This window comes from Stegostoma tigrinum, chromosome 14 (assembly GCF_030684315.1).
Source record: "Stegostoma tigrinum isolate sSteTig4 chromosome 14, sSteTig4.hap1, whole genome shotgun sequence".
NCBI classification, from domain to species: Eukaryota; Metazoa; Chordata; class Chondrichthyes; order Orectolobiformes; family Stegostomatidae; genus Stegostoma; species Stegostoma tigrinum.
The window spans coordinates 17,254,353-17,270,376 of NC_081367.1; the positions used below are offsets into that span (position 1 = coordinate 17,254,353).

The 16,024-nt window shown below is 40.0% G+C and overlaps 1 protein-coding gene across 1 annotated transcript in view; it reads left to right on the forward strand.

Annotated features, from left to right (window-relative positions):
* Nucleotides 1-16,024, forward strand: part of pccb (propionyl-CoA carboxylase subunit beta) — a 53,330-nt gene that overhangs the window by 18,229 nt on the left and 19,077 nt on the right. Inside the window, exons 6-8 of the mRNA XM_048542753.2 lie at nt 2,992-3,102; nt 4,650-4,758; nt 11,952-12,072. Of these exons, the coding sequence (XP_048398710.1) occupies nt 2,992-3,102; nt 4,650-4,758; nt 11,952-12,072 (341 nt within the window). The remainder of the gene's footprint in view (nt 1-2,991; nt 3,103-4,649; nt 4,759-11,951; nt 12,073-16,024) is intronic.

A 16,024-nucleotide genomic window follows, 5' to 3' on the forward strand; every position in this document is an offset into this window, starting at 1 on the left:
CACTTCTAAAGTACTTGACGAAGAAAGTAATTTCTACTCTACTTTTATTCTACCATCTAAAGTACACCTTGAAAAATATTAAGTATTCAATAGAATGCAGGTTGTGCTTTGCTGTTGTTTTGACAGATTCGTCAGTCGTAAGTATAAAAATAATTGTCAAATATTATCTTGCATTTAGAGGTGATTATGTATTTCGCATGCTCCTATATTTATTCACAGAATGTGAGAGCCACTGCCACATTCTTTAATATCTGCCCTTACTTACCGTGAAGATCGTGGTGAGCATTTTTAAATGCCATTGATCATTTCCTCATGTTCTGTGTTAAGGATAAGTAGATGATGTATTTCCACTTGTCTCTGCCAGTGCTGCTGACTTGATTGGTCTGGATAACTTTTCAATTCTAGTTATTTTGAAGTAATGCCATATCTATGTTTTATCATCTAGGCTAAAACTTAACAAATACAAGAAGGAATCTTGTCTTTTTTGAAAATGCATTGTTTATTCACAGTATGTGGACATAACTGAAATTCATTGATTATTACCATCAGCTTGCTAGTTGATTTCAGAGGGCAAGTTAAAAGACAGCTGGGTCTGCAAAAAGGACAAAGTGGTAAAAGGTGGGGGATCTTCTTCCCCAAAGTAATTCAGTAAATTGGTTAGCTGTCTTATATCAATCTGTTAGTTTTACAGTCAGCACTACTGGACTAGATTTTTATTTAGTTAATTGATTTTAAATTTCTAAATGTGGTGGTGTGACTTGCTTCTAGATTACCAATCCAGTTATATAATCACTCTGCCACCACACCTATACAGCGAATTATGTTATAGGAATACAATGTTTTGAGAATTTTTTTTTATATGTGATGTCAGTGGAGTAGAGTTGTGGTGTGAAATTTAACATATAGTAGTTGATGTGTCATGATAAATATGATGCATGGCTCAATAAGGATAGGCTTATTACATAATGTAATAAGAGAATGTATTCCCAAGTGTGTCCGGTCCAACTGTTAAATAGAACTTCATATGATTTTAGAATTTAAGTATTTGGTCAGGAAATCTTATTAATTCAAGGCTGAGCCTCATGTCTTTCATAGAATTGTATAAACCCTACTGTATGGAACAGGCCTTTTGACCCAACAAGTCTACCCCACACCTTCAAAGAGCATCCTGCCCAGACCCATCCCCGTACCCTTTACCCTTTACCCTTTAACTGTAACCGTGCATTTCCCACATCTAATCCACCTAATTTACATACCCCTGGACACTATGGGCAATTTAGCATAGCCAGTCCACCTAACCTGAACATCTTTGGCCCGTGGGAGGAAACCAGAGCACCCAGCAGAAACCCACATAGACGTGGGGAGAACTACACACAAACAGTTGCCGAGGGTGGAAGCGAACCTGTGTCCCTCGTGCTGTGAGGCAGCAGTGCTAACCACTGCGCCACCATTCAGTTTAATTGGTCAAACAGTTTTGCAAATTTTAGCAAAAACTGTGACAGTTCAAGAAGAGAACTCACTGCCACCTTCTCCAGGGCAATTAGGGATTGGCAATAAATGTTGACCTAGCCAGTGAAGTCCACATCCCTTTGAATTTTTTAAAACAGTGGATCGTGCTGTTTATTTTAGGATCAGGGTGAGCAGAATTTATCAGAATTGTCTTCATTAAAAACAAAAATGCGATTCCCACATGTGCCAATATATCACTTTCAAAATTACCTACACTTACCACCCCCTCCCACTGCTGTTCCCCATTCCCTTCGCGATCAGAGATGGGGATATTCACTGATGATTGCACAGAGATTACCATGACTAGAAAGAGAACTGTACCAGCTGTGTAAGAACTATGGCTAATAGAGAAGTCAGAGGCTAGGAATTTTGTGCTAAATAATTTTACCTCCTGTCTTTCCAATGCTTGTTGACTGCCTGTAAGGCACAATTTGGGCATGTAATGGATTACTCACTGCTGACCTGGATGAGTGTAGCTCCAGCAACACTCCTGAAATTGAATACCATTTAGGACAAGTCAGCCCACTTGGTTGACACCCTATCCAACACCTTCTGCACTCGTTCCCTTCACCACCAAAGAATAGTGGCAGCATTTTGCAGTGCATCTTGTAGATGGTTCAGTAACTCACCAAGGCTCCTTGGCAGCACCTTCCAAATGCAATGACCTCTACAGCTGGGAAGCCAAGGGCAGAATAAGCATGGGAATATCACTGTCTTCTCCAGGCTGCATGTCATTCTCATTTAGGACTGAATTAGAGCTCCTTCACATTCACTGGTTCAAAAATCCTGGCGCTCCTTCCTAACAGCACCATGGGTGTTCTTACACCCCAAGAATTGCAGTTGTTCAGGGTTGCTACTCACCACAGTCACTTTCAGGGCAATTAACATCCACATCCCATTAACGAATGAAAAGAAAATTCTGTTGCAATTAGTTTTTCAATCATGCTCTCCCCAGCACAGTTTATCAGAGTGGATTTGTGCAGTCTGTCCCTGTAGCATTTTTTCCATGCTGTGCCATTGTTAGTTTTTGGAGGAAGCACAGTTTTTTGCCTCCACTTTTTTCCTCTATACTAAGTACCTGAACCTGGCAAATCAACCATCTACAGCAATGTTTTGATCACATTTGGATTTGTTGACCTTTGACCTTCAGTTTTTTTCCTTGTCTTTGTCTATGAAAATACTGTAGTTTTTGGTTTTGTTATGTAATTTATGGAAGTGTCATTTTAAAATTTACCACGATTCTTATAAGAATTACTACAGATATGATTGGTTTTTTTCAATATTCTGGTGATGTGTTAAACGTGGTTTTATCCTTCTGTAAAATACACTAATTAGTGGACTGCAATAGTGAAATAATCTTCCCGGAAGAATTGATGACCATCGGGGGGATGTGCTTAATTTATCTTCCCACACAATCAACAGCATATTTTTGTGCAGATTTGCAAACACTTGGCTAGTAAACATGAATTTAATATGTTACAGAGAAATGTACTGTCCTCTGGTGTCATTCCTCAAATATCCCTTATTATGGGTCCTTGCGCTGGTGGCGCTGTCTACTCCCCTGCATTGACAGATTTCACGTTTATGGTGAAGGTAAGGCATAATGTGATTTAATTACAGAAAATTTTCCACTGTGCTATTAACGGCCACTGTGGCATGACGAATATTTCTGAAATGCAGTGCTTTTCCCAGGCTGACCAGCAGAGGCCAGTTACAGGAGAGGGGCTGGTTGGGTAATTTTGGGGCAAGGGTGACTGGAGGGGGAGAGTGCCATGTAGGGAGAACATGATGAAGGTGGGCCAGGATGGAGTGGGAGAAGACCTAAAGGCTGCACATGTGCAGCAGGGTGAGGTTTTGGGAGGGGGGCTCAATGGTTGGGGGTCGTAGAAGAGGATCTGTGGCGGGACAGCCATGAGTTGGGATGAGGGTGGTGGGGGTGCAGGGCTTGGATGAAGGGGGTCAGCGTGGGAAGAGTGGAGGACAGGGGTTGGTGGGAGGAAAGACAAGGACATGGTGGGGTGAGGGTAGGTGAGAGGTGTTGGGGTCTGCAGAGATGGGATGGTGCGAGGGTGGGGGAGTTGAGTTAGGTTGGAGGGGCATGGCATGAGCTGAGGATATGGGAAGAGATCTCACGAGGGAGGACAAGCAAGGGCTGGAGTTGAGGAATTTAAAGGGGAACTTAGCTATTGAACTCATTCAGAGCTCTCCAGCAGCCATTGCTGCAGGCAGTGCCTCTTTGGGGGGTGTTGCACAACTACGGTAATGGAAGCCCTGCCCTAGAGGGTGAAAGAATGAGAAGTGATTTGAAACACAGAATGTGCCCACGAGCTTTACAGTGTAGATGCTGAAAGATGCTTCCACTGACTCAGAAGTTGAGGATGAGGGATCAGTCTCAGAATAAGGGATCAGCCGTTTCGGGTTGGGATGAGCAGAAATACTACTTAAGGGGTTGTGAATTTTCGGAATTCTAAACCCCAGAGGATTCTGATCTTTCAGTTATACAAGGCAGAAATTGATATATTATTGAATACTAAGAAAATCAAATGCAGTTAAATAATTTAAAAAGGTGTAGTTGAGGTAAAAGATCAGTCATGACCTGAGTTTAAAATAGAGGACGGTGAAAGGGCCACATGACGGACACAAACTGTTTGCGATGTTATGAAAAGAATTCTTTAGTAACGTGCAGGTTCAGTATCTTTGCCTGATTAACAAGCTATGAAAGGGATACAGGCGGCAACAAGGCTTTGAAAACGGTGGGGAAGTTTCAGTCTCTTTGAGTATTGGCTTATTGGATTATGATGCGACATCTGGCGTTGCTGGTTCTACTTATCTGCACTTCTTCTCTAGCTCCTTATTTTCAGACTCTAGACACTGCTGATTTCCATGTTTTACTATTCGTGTGTCTGCTGCAATTACAAATTGTTAATGTTAATGTTTTGTTTTGCGTTTTAAGTCCATCTTCTTTGCTTCTAAATGAGTCCCTTGATGGAAACCCAAAGTATATTCTTTTAAGCCAAATAAGACATATGATGATACTGAGTAAGAGGTCCTGTTTTAGAGGTTGTTATGAAAGTCATAAACTTTTTTTTTATTAGTTGGTGATAATTAAATCAATATTGAGATGTGGTTTCACGTTGTAGGATACATCCTACTTGTTCATAACTGGTCCTGATGTAGTGAAATCTGTCACAAATGAAGATGTGACTCAGGAAGATCTGGGTGGTGCTAAAACTCACACTGCAATTTCAGGTTAGATGGCATTCATTTACAGTGTAAATATTTTTACTGAGTGCATACAGCACTCTAAGGTGTCAGACTGATAGTGAATGATTTATATTTTGAATCTTAAATATGCTGAATCCTTGGCCGCCATTTATCTAGCTCAGGTAGTGGGGTTATCACAACCTTTGTCAGTTTGCTGGGTACAGTTCCTCTTGTATTCAGACCTTCAGTTGGATTTAGATTTTGGTTCTAATTTAATAAAATATTCCTACAAATCTGATGGGAGGAGTGCACTGCAAATAAAGCCCCACTACACTCTGAACCATATCAAAGGTCGATGTTTATATGATCACAGAAAAACTCTTTTTCTTTTTTACTGTTATCTAAATTGAAAGAGATGTTTGCCAGGTTTCTTCAGTAAACTCAAAAGTAACTTGTTTATTAGAAAACAAAATTATGCTTCAAATGTATGGCCAAACTGGTTATCTACTAAGCTACAATGCAAGACTAAACTCTATCCTCCCTTTGTCTCATGTGCAAATGTACACACAGGACAATACAACACTGCTGCAGACCAATTTTGAGTGGCATAATAGACAAAAAATCTCGAGCCCAAACTATAAGGGTAGAATGGGGTGATTGCTCTCAGTTCCTATGTTTCTTGTTGACAATATCACATTTCTGTCAGCCACAAGTGACAGAAGACCTTCAGTTTGGGGAGCAGTTCAGTCAGGCTTGGGTCTTGTGCCTGAATTAACATGTCAGCTTTCAGAGCTTAGAAGGATGTCAGAGACGTTGATTCTTGGAGTGTTCTTTGTCTCTCCAGAAATACTTTTGACATATTTCTTTCTAATGCAAGCATTAATAGGAGTGAATACAGAGGCTGTGAAAATGATGTCGCAACATTAATTCACAGTTTAAAGCACTAGTTTTCTACATATTTTTGGCTTAAGTAATCCGACTGAGTTTTACAAAAGGAAGGAAGGAACAATGCTCTCTCTTTGATGGACAAATTATTTAAACTGGTTGCTTGCAAGTTAAACAGGGGTAGCAATGGGTGGGTTATTAATTGGAACACCTTTTCCTCAGAGAACAATGACTGATAGAACGGGCTGTCAGCTCAAGTGTATAGTCAAGACAGCCACATAGATTTCTAGCTGGGGTGGAACTGATATCAATGAAAAGGCAGATAGAAGTCAAGGTTGCCAGGGGCAGCTGGAGAATTTTGATCACTCCTGGGGCTTGACAGGAATTTTCCAGTTTTCCTCAATGGGATTTTATTCCCCCACCTTTCAAGAGGTATACAGATGCTAAATATTGTATCGTGACACACAAGGCATTATGGCTTGGTGGGACAGGCTCATGCTTACTTGTCAAACAGGAAATCTACAATATGTCCAAACAAACAGTCAAAAATCTTCCAGGTTTTTCCACTTACTCCAGGAAAATAAATCTTTTGTTTGGTATCTGTTATACCCTGACAGTCGTCGCTGATCTGTGCAAGATAATCTTTGATTTGTAGAAGTATAACCAAACACAATTCCAGACAGTTTGTTATCCACTGAACAAATTTATATTGTTGTGAACCAATATATATTTGTAGATTACGAGAATTTGAAAAATGAAAGTTTAAACAACTTCCAGGTTGCAAAGGATTTACCACGTCACTTTTTGGAACACAAAAATCAGAAGAACTGGGGTGTGTATTTTTACAAAAGGGAAATTGTGGCAAACACAAGCCAGTTTATTTTAAAAAAAAAGACAGACAAGGGTAGAGTTTTATTACATTAATGCTTGGCAAGCAGACTGGGAAGCTGTGTGAAGTTGGAATTAGTCGGTAAAGGGGAAACATCTCCCCGGTTTCTCAGGGAGGAACAATATCACTCCTAAACAAGCAGAAGAAGAAATATGTCAAAAGTATTTCTGGAGAGACAAAGAACACTCCAAGAATCAACGTCTCTGACATCCTTCTAAACTCCGAAAGCTGACATGTTAATTCAGGCACAAGACCCAAGCCTGACTGAACTGCTCCCCAAACTGAAGGTCCTCTGTCACTTGTGGCTGTCAGAAATGTGATATTGTCAACAAGAAACGAATGCAACCTGGTACTGCAGTGGACTGAGGAAATCAGATTGCTAGTGAATTGCACAAAAAGGATTTTGTGGAATGTCTACGAGATAGCTTTTTGGAGCAGCTCGTGGTGGAACCCACAAAGGAACAGGCAATACTGGATGTAGTGTTCTGCAATGAGGAAAACTTGATAGGGGAGCCTAAGGTAAATGAATCTTTAGGAGGCAGTGATCAAATGATTGAATTTTCTCTGCAATTTGAGAGGGAGAAGATAGAATCAGAGGTAACGGTATTACAGCTGACTAAAGGCGACTACAGAGGTATGAGGGAGGAGCTGGGCAGAATTAACTGGAAGAGGAGCCTAGCAGGAAAGACAGTAGAACAGCAATGGCAGGGGTTTCTGGGAGTAATTAAGGAGATGCAGCAAAAATTCATCCCTGGGAAAAAGAAGCATGGTACAAGGAGGATGAGGCAACCATGGCTGACTAAGGAGGTCAGGGACAGCATAAAAGCAAAAGAGAAAGCATATAATGTGGCGAAGGGCAGTGTGAAACCAGAGGATTGGAAAGCTTACAAAGACCAACAGAGGGCAACAAAAAAAAATAAGGAGGGAGAAGATTAAAAATGAGGGTCAGCTAGCTAGTAATGTAAATGAAGACTGTCACAGTATCTTTAGGTATATAAAGGGCAAAAGAGAAGCAAAGGTGGACATTGGACCACTGGAAAATTACAGTGGAGAGATAGTAGTGGGGAACAAGGAAATTTGCCTAGGAAATGAATAATTACTTTGTGTCAGTCTTCATAGTGGAAGACACAAGTAAAATCCCAAAAATTCAAGAGAGTCAGGGGGCAGAGCTGAGTATGGTGGCCATCACCAAGGAAAAGGTGCTAATAAAACTGATTGACCTGAAGATGGACAAAACACCTGAACCAGATGGACTACACCCCATAGTTATAAAGGAGATAGCTGAAAACAGTAGTGGTGATCTTTCAGGAATTGTTAGAGTCAGGGAGGGTTCCGGAGGACTGGAAAATTGCTAACATGACACTCCTGCTTAAAAAGGGAGTAAGGCAAAAGATGGAGAATTACAGGCCAATTATCTTAACCTCGGTCTTGGGTAAGATTTTGGAGTCCATTGCAGACGATGAGATTTCTGAATATTTGGAAATGTACCGTAAAATAGAGCGAAGCCAGCATGGTTTCATCAAGGAGAGGTCATGCCGAACAAATCTGCAAGAATTCTTTGAGGAAGTCACAAGCCGGGTGGTCCAAGGAGAGCCAGTAGATGTTATCTGCCTGGAATTCAAGAAGGCCTTGGATAATGTGCCACGCAGGAGGCTGCTGAGTAAGATAAGGGCCCACAGTGTAGGAGGCAAGGTGCTACTGTGGATAGAAGAATGGCTGCCTGGCAGAAAGCAGAAAGCAGGATAAAGGGTTCTTTCTCAGGAAGGCAGCCAGTGACAAGTGGTTTTCTACACGTGTCAGCGCTAGGACCACAACTTTTCACTTTATACATTAATAATCTTGATGAAGGAACTGTGGGCATTCTGGCTGAGTTTGCAAATGATACAAAGATAGGTGGAGGGACAGGCAGTATTGAGTAATTGAATAATATTGAAAAACTTGCAGATTGAGTCAGTAGTTAGGAAGGCAAATGCAATGTTGGCATTTATTTTGAGAGGACTTGAATATAAAAGCAGAGGTCAACTATTGAGGCTTTATAATGCTCTGGTCAGGCCACATTTGGAGTATTGTGTGCAGTTTTAGGCCCCATATGTCAGGAAGGATGTTTTGGTCCTGGAGCAGGTTCGGAGGAGGTTCATGAGAATGGTCCCAGGAATGGAAAGCTTAACATATGAGGAACATTTGAGGACTCTGGGACTATACTCATTGGCATTTAGAAGGATGAGGGGGGATCTAATTGAAACTTTCAGAATACTGAATGGCCTAGACAAAATGGATGTTGCAAAAATGCTTCCATTGGTAGGAGAGTCTAGGACCCAAGGGCACAGCCTTTGGCTAAAGGGAAGACCTTTTTAGAATGAAGATAAGGAGAAATTTCTTCAGTCAGAGTGATGAATCTATGGAATTCACTGCCACAGAAGGCTGTGGAGGCCAGGCCATTGAGAAAGCAGGGGAATGGGGTTGAGGAACGTATTAGATATGATTGAATGGCGGAGCAGACTCAATGGGCTGAATGGTCTAATTTCTGCTCCTATGTCTTATGGTCTTGAATCTTCTGCAAACTTAGGCAGAATGCCATCAAGGTAACTGGAGAGGTAGGCAAAGAGGTGGCAGATGGTGTTCAGTGTGGGAAAGTGGAAGGTCATGACTTTGGTAAGAAGATTAGAGGCATGGACTATTTTCTAAATGAGGAGAAAATTCAGAAATCTGAATTGCAAAGAGACTTGGGAGTTCTAGTCCAGGATTTGCTCAAGGTAACTTGCAGGTTGAGTCAGTAGTCAGGAAGACAAATAGAATGTTGGCATTTGTTTTGAGAGGACTTGAATATAAAAGTGAGGATGTACATCTGAGGCTCTAATAGGCTCTGGTCAGGCCACATTTGGAGTAGTATGTGCAGTTTTGGGCCCCATATCTCAGGAAAGATGTACTGGCTCTGGAGCGCGTTCAGAGGAGGTTCATGAAAATGGTCCCAGGAATGAAGACCTTAACTGATGAGGAACTTTTGAGGACTCTGGGTCTACACTTCATGGAGTTTAGAAGGATGAGGGGGATCTAATTGAAAGTTACAGAATACTGAATGGCCTGGACAGAGTGGATGTTGGGAAGATGCCTCCATTGATTAGAGAGACTAGGACACAATGACACAGCCTTGGAATAAAGGGAAGACCTTTTAGAACGGAGATAAGGAGAAACTTCTTCAGCCGGACAAAAGTGAATCGATGGAACTCGTGGAGGCCAGGTCATTGAGTATACTTAAGACTAATTAAGACAGGTTCCTGATTGTCAAGGGGATCAAGGGTTACAGGAAGAAAGCAGGAGAATAGGGTTATGGAACTTAATAGAATCCCTACAGTGTGGAAACAGGCCATTCGTCCCAACAAGTCCACACCGCCCTTCCAAAGAGCATCCCACCCCGATTCATTCCCCTACCCTTGCATTCCCCCATGTCTAACCCACTTGACCTAAACATCCATGGACATTACAGGCAATTAAGCATGGCCAGTCCACCTACCCTGCACATCTTTGGGCTGTGGGAGGAAACTGGAGCACCCAGAGGAAACCCATGCAGACATAGGGAGAATGTGTAAACTCCACACAGACAGTCACCCAGGGGTGGAATTGAATCCGGGTCCCTGGCACTGTGAGGCAATAGTGCTAACCACTGAGCCAGTGTGCTGCCCTGCTTTATCAGTCTTATAAGCCATGATTGAATGGCAGAGCCATGGGCTGAATGGCTTATTTTGTGCTCCTATATCTCATGGTACTCTATTTGCTTAAGACTTGACTTCTCAGCAGTAGCCATGAATTTTTAAGAGAGGAATAAACTGTATTTGTATATCTACATATATCTTTCAACACCTTTATCATTGGTAAATCACTACAATACAATAATTAAGGAATCTCACAGTGAAGCACTAAAACAATGATTTAAACTTTATTGCATTTAGCAACAAAAACAAGACCCCTCAAGTAAGCAAATTAACCCTCACAACCCAACTTGGCTATTACCCAATTAATGGTGGAATCTAGCTAGGATTTCAACCAAAAGCAGTTTGTCTGTGCAAGTGGCCAGGGATTGATCCTCGTGCAGTGTTTTTTGAAGTTCTGCTACTGACTTCTTCTGGTGTTGGATTCTTGTATAACTTTCTCTCTTTCAAGTTTGTGGTGTGACATTATTGATGATTCAAATAGATTCTTTCATCCCCAACACTGATTACATTTCTGGAGACCTTGAGTCTGTGGCTTGCGTTCTTATCAAAAGTCACTCTCCTGTTCCTTGTTATTTTTGGGGTTAGATGTCAGTTTCAAACACAGCTTTTTCTGCAGGGCAATTCCTTACTTTGTGGCAATAAAGCATCCAGTTTATCAAGCAGGTGTCAAAGCAGTTTTGTTTATGTAATCTCGCCAAGATGTGGCTAATTGCTTTCAGTCTGTGTAGCAGTTGTCTTTGTCCCTTTCATCTCAAAACAGTTTCTTCCAGAACGAGTTATTAAAGTTGTGAAATTTGCATTGTTGCATCTTCCATTCTGTTCCCTCAAAGTTGCACTATAAAATATTGGACCTTTCTTTCTCAGAAGCCATGTTAGCTGTCGCCAAGATGCCCTCCCTGCCTAAATTACCTTCAAGTGTATTTCTAATATTGTCTTTGACCATCTTACCTGTACCAATGGCCTGCCATTATAAAACTTAATCAAAATTGGAATCTTATATTAACATTGTTTTTTTTTCAATTAGGGAGCCAGTTCTTGACTTGTGGCTGTTAAAGATCTGGGCAAAGTATATAACATACATCCATTTTAATTGCTTTTTGCCAGTCAGATCTATTTTAATAAAGCTTATTCATGTTAAGAAGGCACCCTCCTCTATTTTATTCACTGTTGTACTGTTTACTATTGTAAGTTGAGTGAGTAAAAGTTGATGCCAAATGGTGGTTCAATATCACTGTCATATCTGATCCTTTCCGATCCATCTCAGATAATCTTACCACGAATCTTAGACCTTTAACATAGTTGGAAAAAAGCTTTTCTTATTTGTTACAAGAATTCTCCACCACCTCGTACCTACTTGATGTACATTTCATTTGTTTCCATTAGAATTATCAACAGAAAAATTATTACTGTTTATTATATTGATCTCTATAATGTAAAATAGATGTCAATGTCACATGCTTCTCCATATTAAGAGATTGTGATTCTTAGAGACTGTGTTGATCAGTGGGACAGATGCAGCATCAACTTTACCCTGGTATCTTGTCACCGGTTAGGTTGTGTTTTTTTTAGTAATGGGTAAATTGTTGAGTTATACAGATAAACCTTGGTGCTATTGTCAATATTCTGAAATTTTTGATAGTACAATACTAAACCTGATGAGTGTTACAAATGCTATAACATACAATTTCATTTCTGCAGCGGTGTGATTTGGCTTTATAAAAGCCTTTTTATTGTAATAAGTGTTTGTGTTACAGGTGTTGCACACAAGGCCTTTGAAAATGACATTGATGCGTTATTGAACTTGAGAGAATTTTTTAATTTTATACCTCTGAATAATAGAGATCCTGCTCCTATCAGAGAATGCCAGGATCCATGGTAAGTAGAAGAGCCAAGTTTTACATGCTACTGTGTACTTTGGTATCATGTTGTGGTAGATTTAGTACTCTGTCCTCATTTGTCACTCTGATTTTGTAGCATTTTAATTACAGCAATCCCCCACACTATCCTCTGATACGTTGAATATGAGTTACAGTTCATTTTCTAATAGAGAAACTACAAAATACCCTTCACCGGCCTGTTTAAAGCATATCCAGTAGATTTGATAAGCTACATTGTCGTGGATTAGAAATATGCATCCTTTGATAGGCCTGGCAAATGTTTCCCTCCACACAGTTTTTAAGATTTCCATATATTATCTGTGCATCCTGTACTATTTCAGCCAAGGTTGTAGCTGTCACAATTCTACGTGTCACCTCTTGTTTCTGATACAAATAACAACTGGCCTTAAGGTGGAGCTCTGACCCTTTATTAATTGTCATAACTTAATTGAGAAATGTGTGCTGGTGGTAATGCCTCATGTTCTACAAGTCATAACAAAATGTATAAAATCCCAGTATCAAATCAGTTTGCTAACTGACTGCTACCTAGAGGAAAAAAACAATCGACAACAAGTTCCTTCACAAACAGGAAAAGTAACTTTATTGAAAAAGATTGATTCATTTAGGAAACTATACCAATTCAAAACTCAGACACGTACAGCCTCAAGTAAGACAAAAGACAAATATTTTAGCACATATTGTGTTTTGGTTGAGGGAGTGGGGGTAGAAACAAAATTTTAAAGATCAAACTACAAGGTGGAAAGTTCATTTTCCCTCAGTGCATTTGATTTTTTGCAATGGGGAGATACTTGTCTGTAAGTTGATGGTCATTCTTCATTTCATTGGTTGATCAGGTGACCTTAGGCTTATAAATTCTGCAGCTTTACCGTCAGCTGTTGCTAGGCAGAATTTCTTTAACATGATAGTCTTGAAGCCATTCAGTATCAAATTCTCGCTTATGCTTTCGAAAAGCATTATATCACACAGCTCAACAATATCCAAAACAGAAAATCAAGTTACAAACTTTTTCTCCACACAGTAGATACTAAAATAGCATACTATCTAATTCCTCTGTGGGCATGGGGAGATTTTCCATGATAATTTTGCTTACCAATATTCAGAGATGCACACAGTGAAATTAGAAAGGGAGTATTGCTGACAACCAAGGAAAGACACAGAGCACAATGCCAGATGTTGCATTTTATCCATGATGTAAATTATTTGATTGACAAAAGCAAAATAAATTTCTAGTCAGATGTGGAAAATAAAACTCAGTTGAGGTGGCTGTTTGCAGAGGTCACTCGACGCACAGCAATTCTGCCAGGGCTTCAGTATTCATTCACTACTAAGATCTCTGGTGTTACTTGTAAATGTATTTTTGAGCACGTGATTGGATCTGCCGTTTTCACTTCATAGGTGAATCCAAGATGGTGCCAGATTGTGGTGACATTTTGCGAGCTGCGTACAGCAAATCTCATTCTTGCATATCTTACAATTATTTTGCTCTTCTAAACCTCAATCCTTTGTCTATGAATACTGTGTTCTGCACTCTCTTCTCCTACCCCAATGCACTGTGTGGTACAATCTGCCTGTATAACACGCAAAACCACACTTGGCACATGTACTGAGATACATGAAAACAATAAATCAATCACTCACTAGAATAAAATTGGATCAGCTGAAATGTTTGAGATAAAGGTCAGTTGATTTTTGTTAGGTGGGGAAGATATATTCTGTTCCAGGGTGTAATATGCTACCAGTGACGCGCTTTCTCTAATATCAGTGTGTGCATCTTTGAACATTAAGCAATTTTCATTTAGTGGCTTACAAAGGAATTAAATAGTGTGCTTTTTATAAATATCTATGTAACTTATTAATTCCATAATTGTCATTATGTTTTATATAAAATTGTGGAAGCTGGGTCTGGTTGTCTAATTTCACTCCCCCTGACTTGTAACCAGGGACTTTCAGGCACCCTAAAGCTTCCTTTCCACTGCACTAACTGGGGTCACTAACTCAACCCAGGGGAAATGTTTGACCTGTGTGGGTTAGATGCAGAGCCTAACTAAACCTATTTCAATGTTTAGAATTTCTCCCTCATCTGACCATGTGATCTACATTTTTTGTTTGCACTGTATTGATACATTGCGTTGCTCCTAGTCACATTTCATGTTTTTTTTATATTGCCTCTTCATTGTAGTGTTGGTGTAAGTTTCCCATTTCTGAATGCTATTCAGTCCTAATTCCAAAAAGTGCTGTAAACTGATCTTTAAAATTATGCTGCTTGTGTGTATAAAGAAATGGTATTACTTTGAACACTATTCAAGATCAAAACCTAATCTTTTGTCATTTTGAATTTGTTTTTAATACTAGTTGCTGACAGTGGAATTCCAGTGTGTTGAGTACTAACTCTTTATTTGTTATTCATTTCATATTCATCATTTATCATGTGTTCCAAGACAGATCTATCTAGAACATGGAGGGTTTAATGTATCAACATTTTGATATGTTGAAAGTCTTGTAATTAAGTTCACAAGTAGCTTTTTGAGGAACTGCTAGGTCCATGGTGAAGGTTGCCCTCTGGTGGTTGCTGGGAAAAAATTCTCTGCTGACTGATATTGGGGAACGATGGCATCTAGTGGCCATTGAGTTGTAAACATTTTCCAGGTTGTGGCTGAAATTTTTGTTAACGTTTTATTAACAAATAATTATTTTTGTAATCCTGAAGTGCTATTGATAACAGAAATAAATAATTTTGGAAGCTTACTGTTTGTAACAGCTCTTGCATTGTTAAGAAAAGTGATGTTGGAGGAAATTTTAGATCCATGTTATACTTACACGTTTACAATTATAGTGTTGCCTCTCTCATCACCGTTAGACTGCTGGAACAATTTAGGCTTCATCAGTAGAGGCATAAGGTACTAAAGAGCAAGGAGATAATGAATTTATAGAAGACACTGATTAGTCCTCAGCTGGAGAATTGTGTACAGTTCTAGGTGACCCCCTATAGGAAGGACGTGAAAGCAATAGAGCGAGAGTGCAGAAGAGGTATTTGGGAATTGTTTCAGGGATGGACACAATTAGACAAGTTGGAATTGTTTTGTTCACAGCGGAGGAGTTTCAGAAGTTTCAGAATTTGAGGGGTCTGAACAGAATGGATAGGGAAAATCTTATTTAATAAGTCAAGAACCAAAAGGCACAAGTTTAGTGTCTTTTACAAAAGAAGAAAATGTGAGGTGAGAAAATACACAGTCAGTAATGAGGGTATGGATTGCAGCGCATGAAAGATACTGGAGGCAAGGTCAATTGAGTCATTCAAGAGGGTACTGGGTAATGATTTAAATAGAAACAGTGGTGCATGCTACAGAGAAAAGGCAGGAGATTGACATTATGTCTGCACCAGCTTGCTGAGCATTTTAACATAACGTGCCAAAGGGCTGCCTTCTGCTCCCTGACAATACTGTGATTGCTTACCTTTGCAAATACATTAGGTTTCAAAGTTTGTTGGAATGTTGGTACAAAACAAAATCACTTGGTAAAACATTCAATTAAACACCACACCACAGAGGTGATATTGGTGCTAACGACCAAAAGCTTGGCCAAAGACAGATGTTTTTAAGGAGTATCTTAAAGGAAGAAAGAGAACTGGGACATCCAGTGTTGAGGATGCAGACAGCTTAGAAGCTCTGGCTACCAATGGCGGAGAAATTAAAGTTGGGGATTTTGGAGAGGCCAGATTTACACGTGAGCTGGTGCTTCAGGATTTTGTGGAGGAGAGGTGTCATGGAGGAATTTGCAAACAAGAATTTAAAAATGAAGGTGTTGTTTGCATGGGATCTGCTGCCCAATAGCAAACACTAGGGTGACCGGCGAATAACGCTTTGTGTAAGTCTATACATGAGTACCCAAAGTTTGAGTAATCTTAAGTTTATAGGTAGTGTATAGATGGT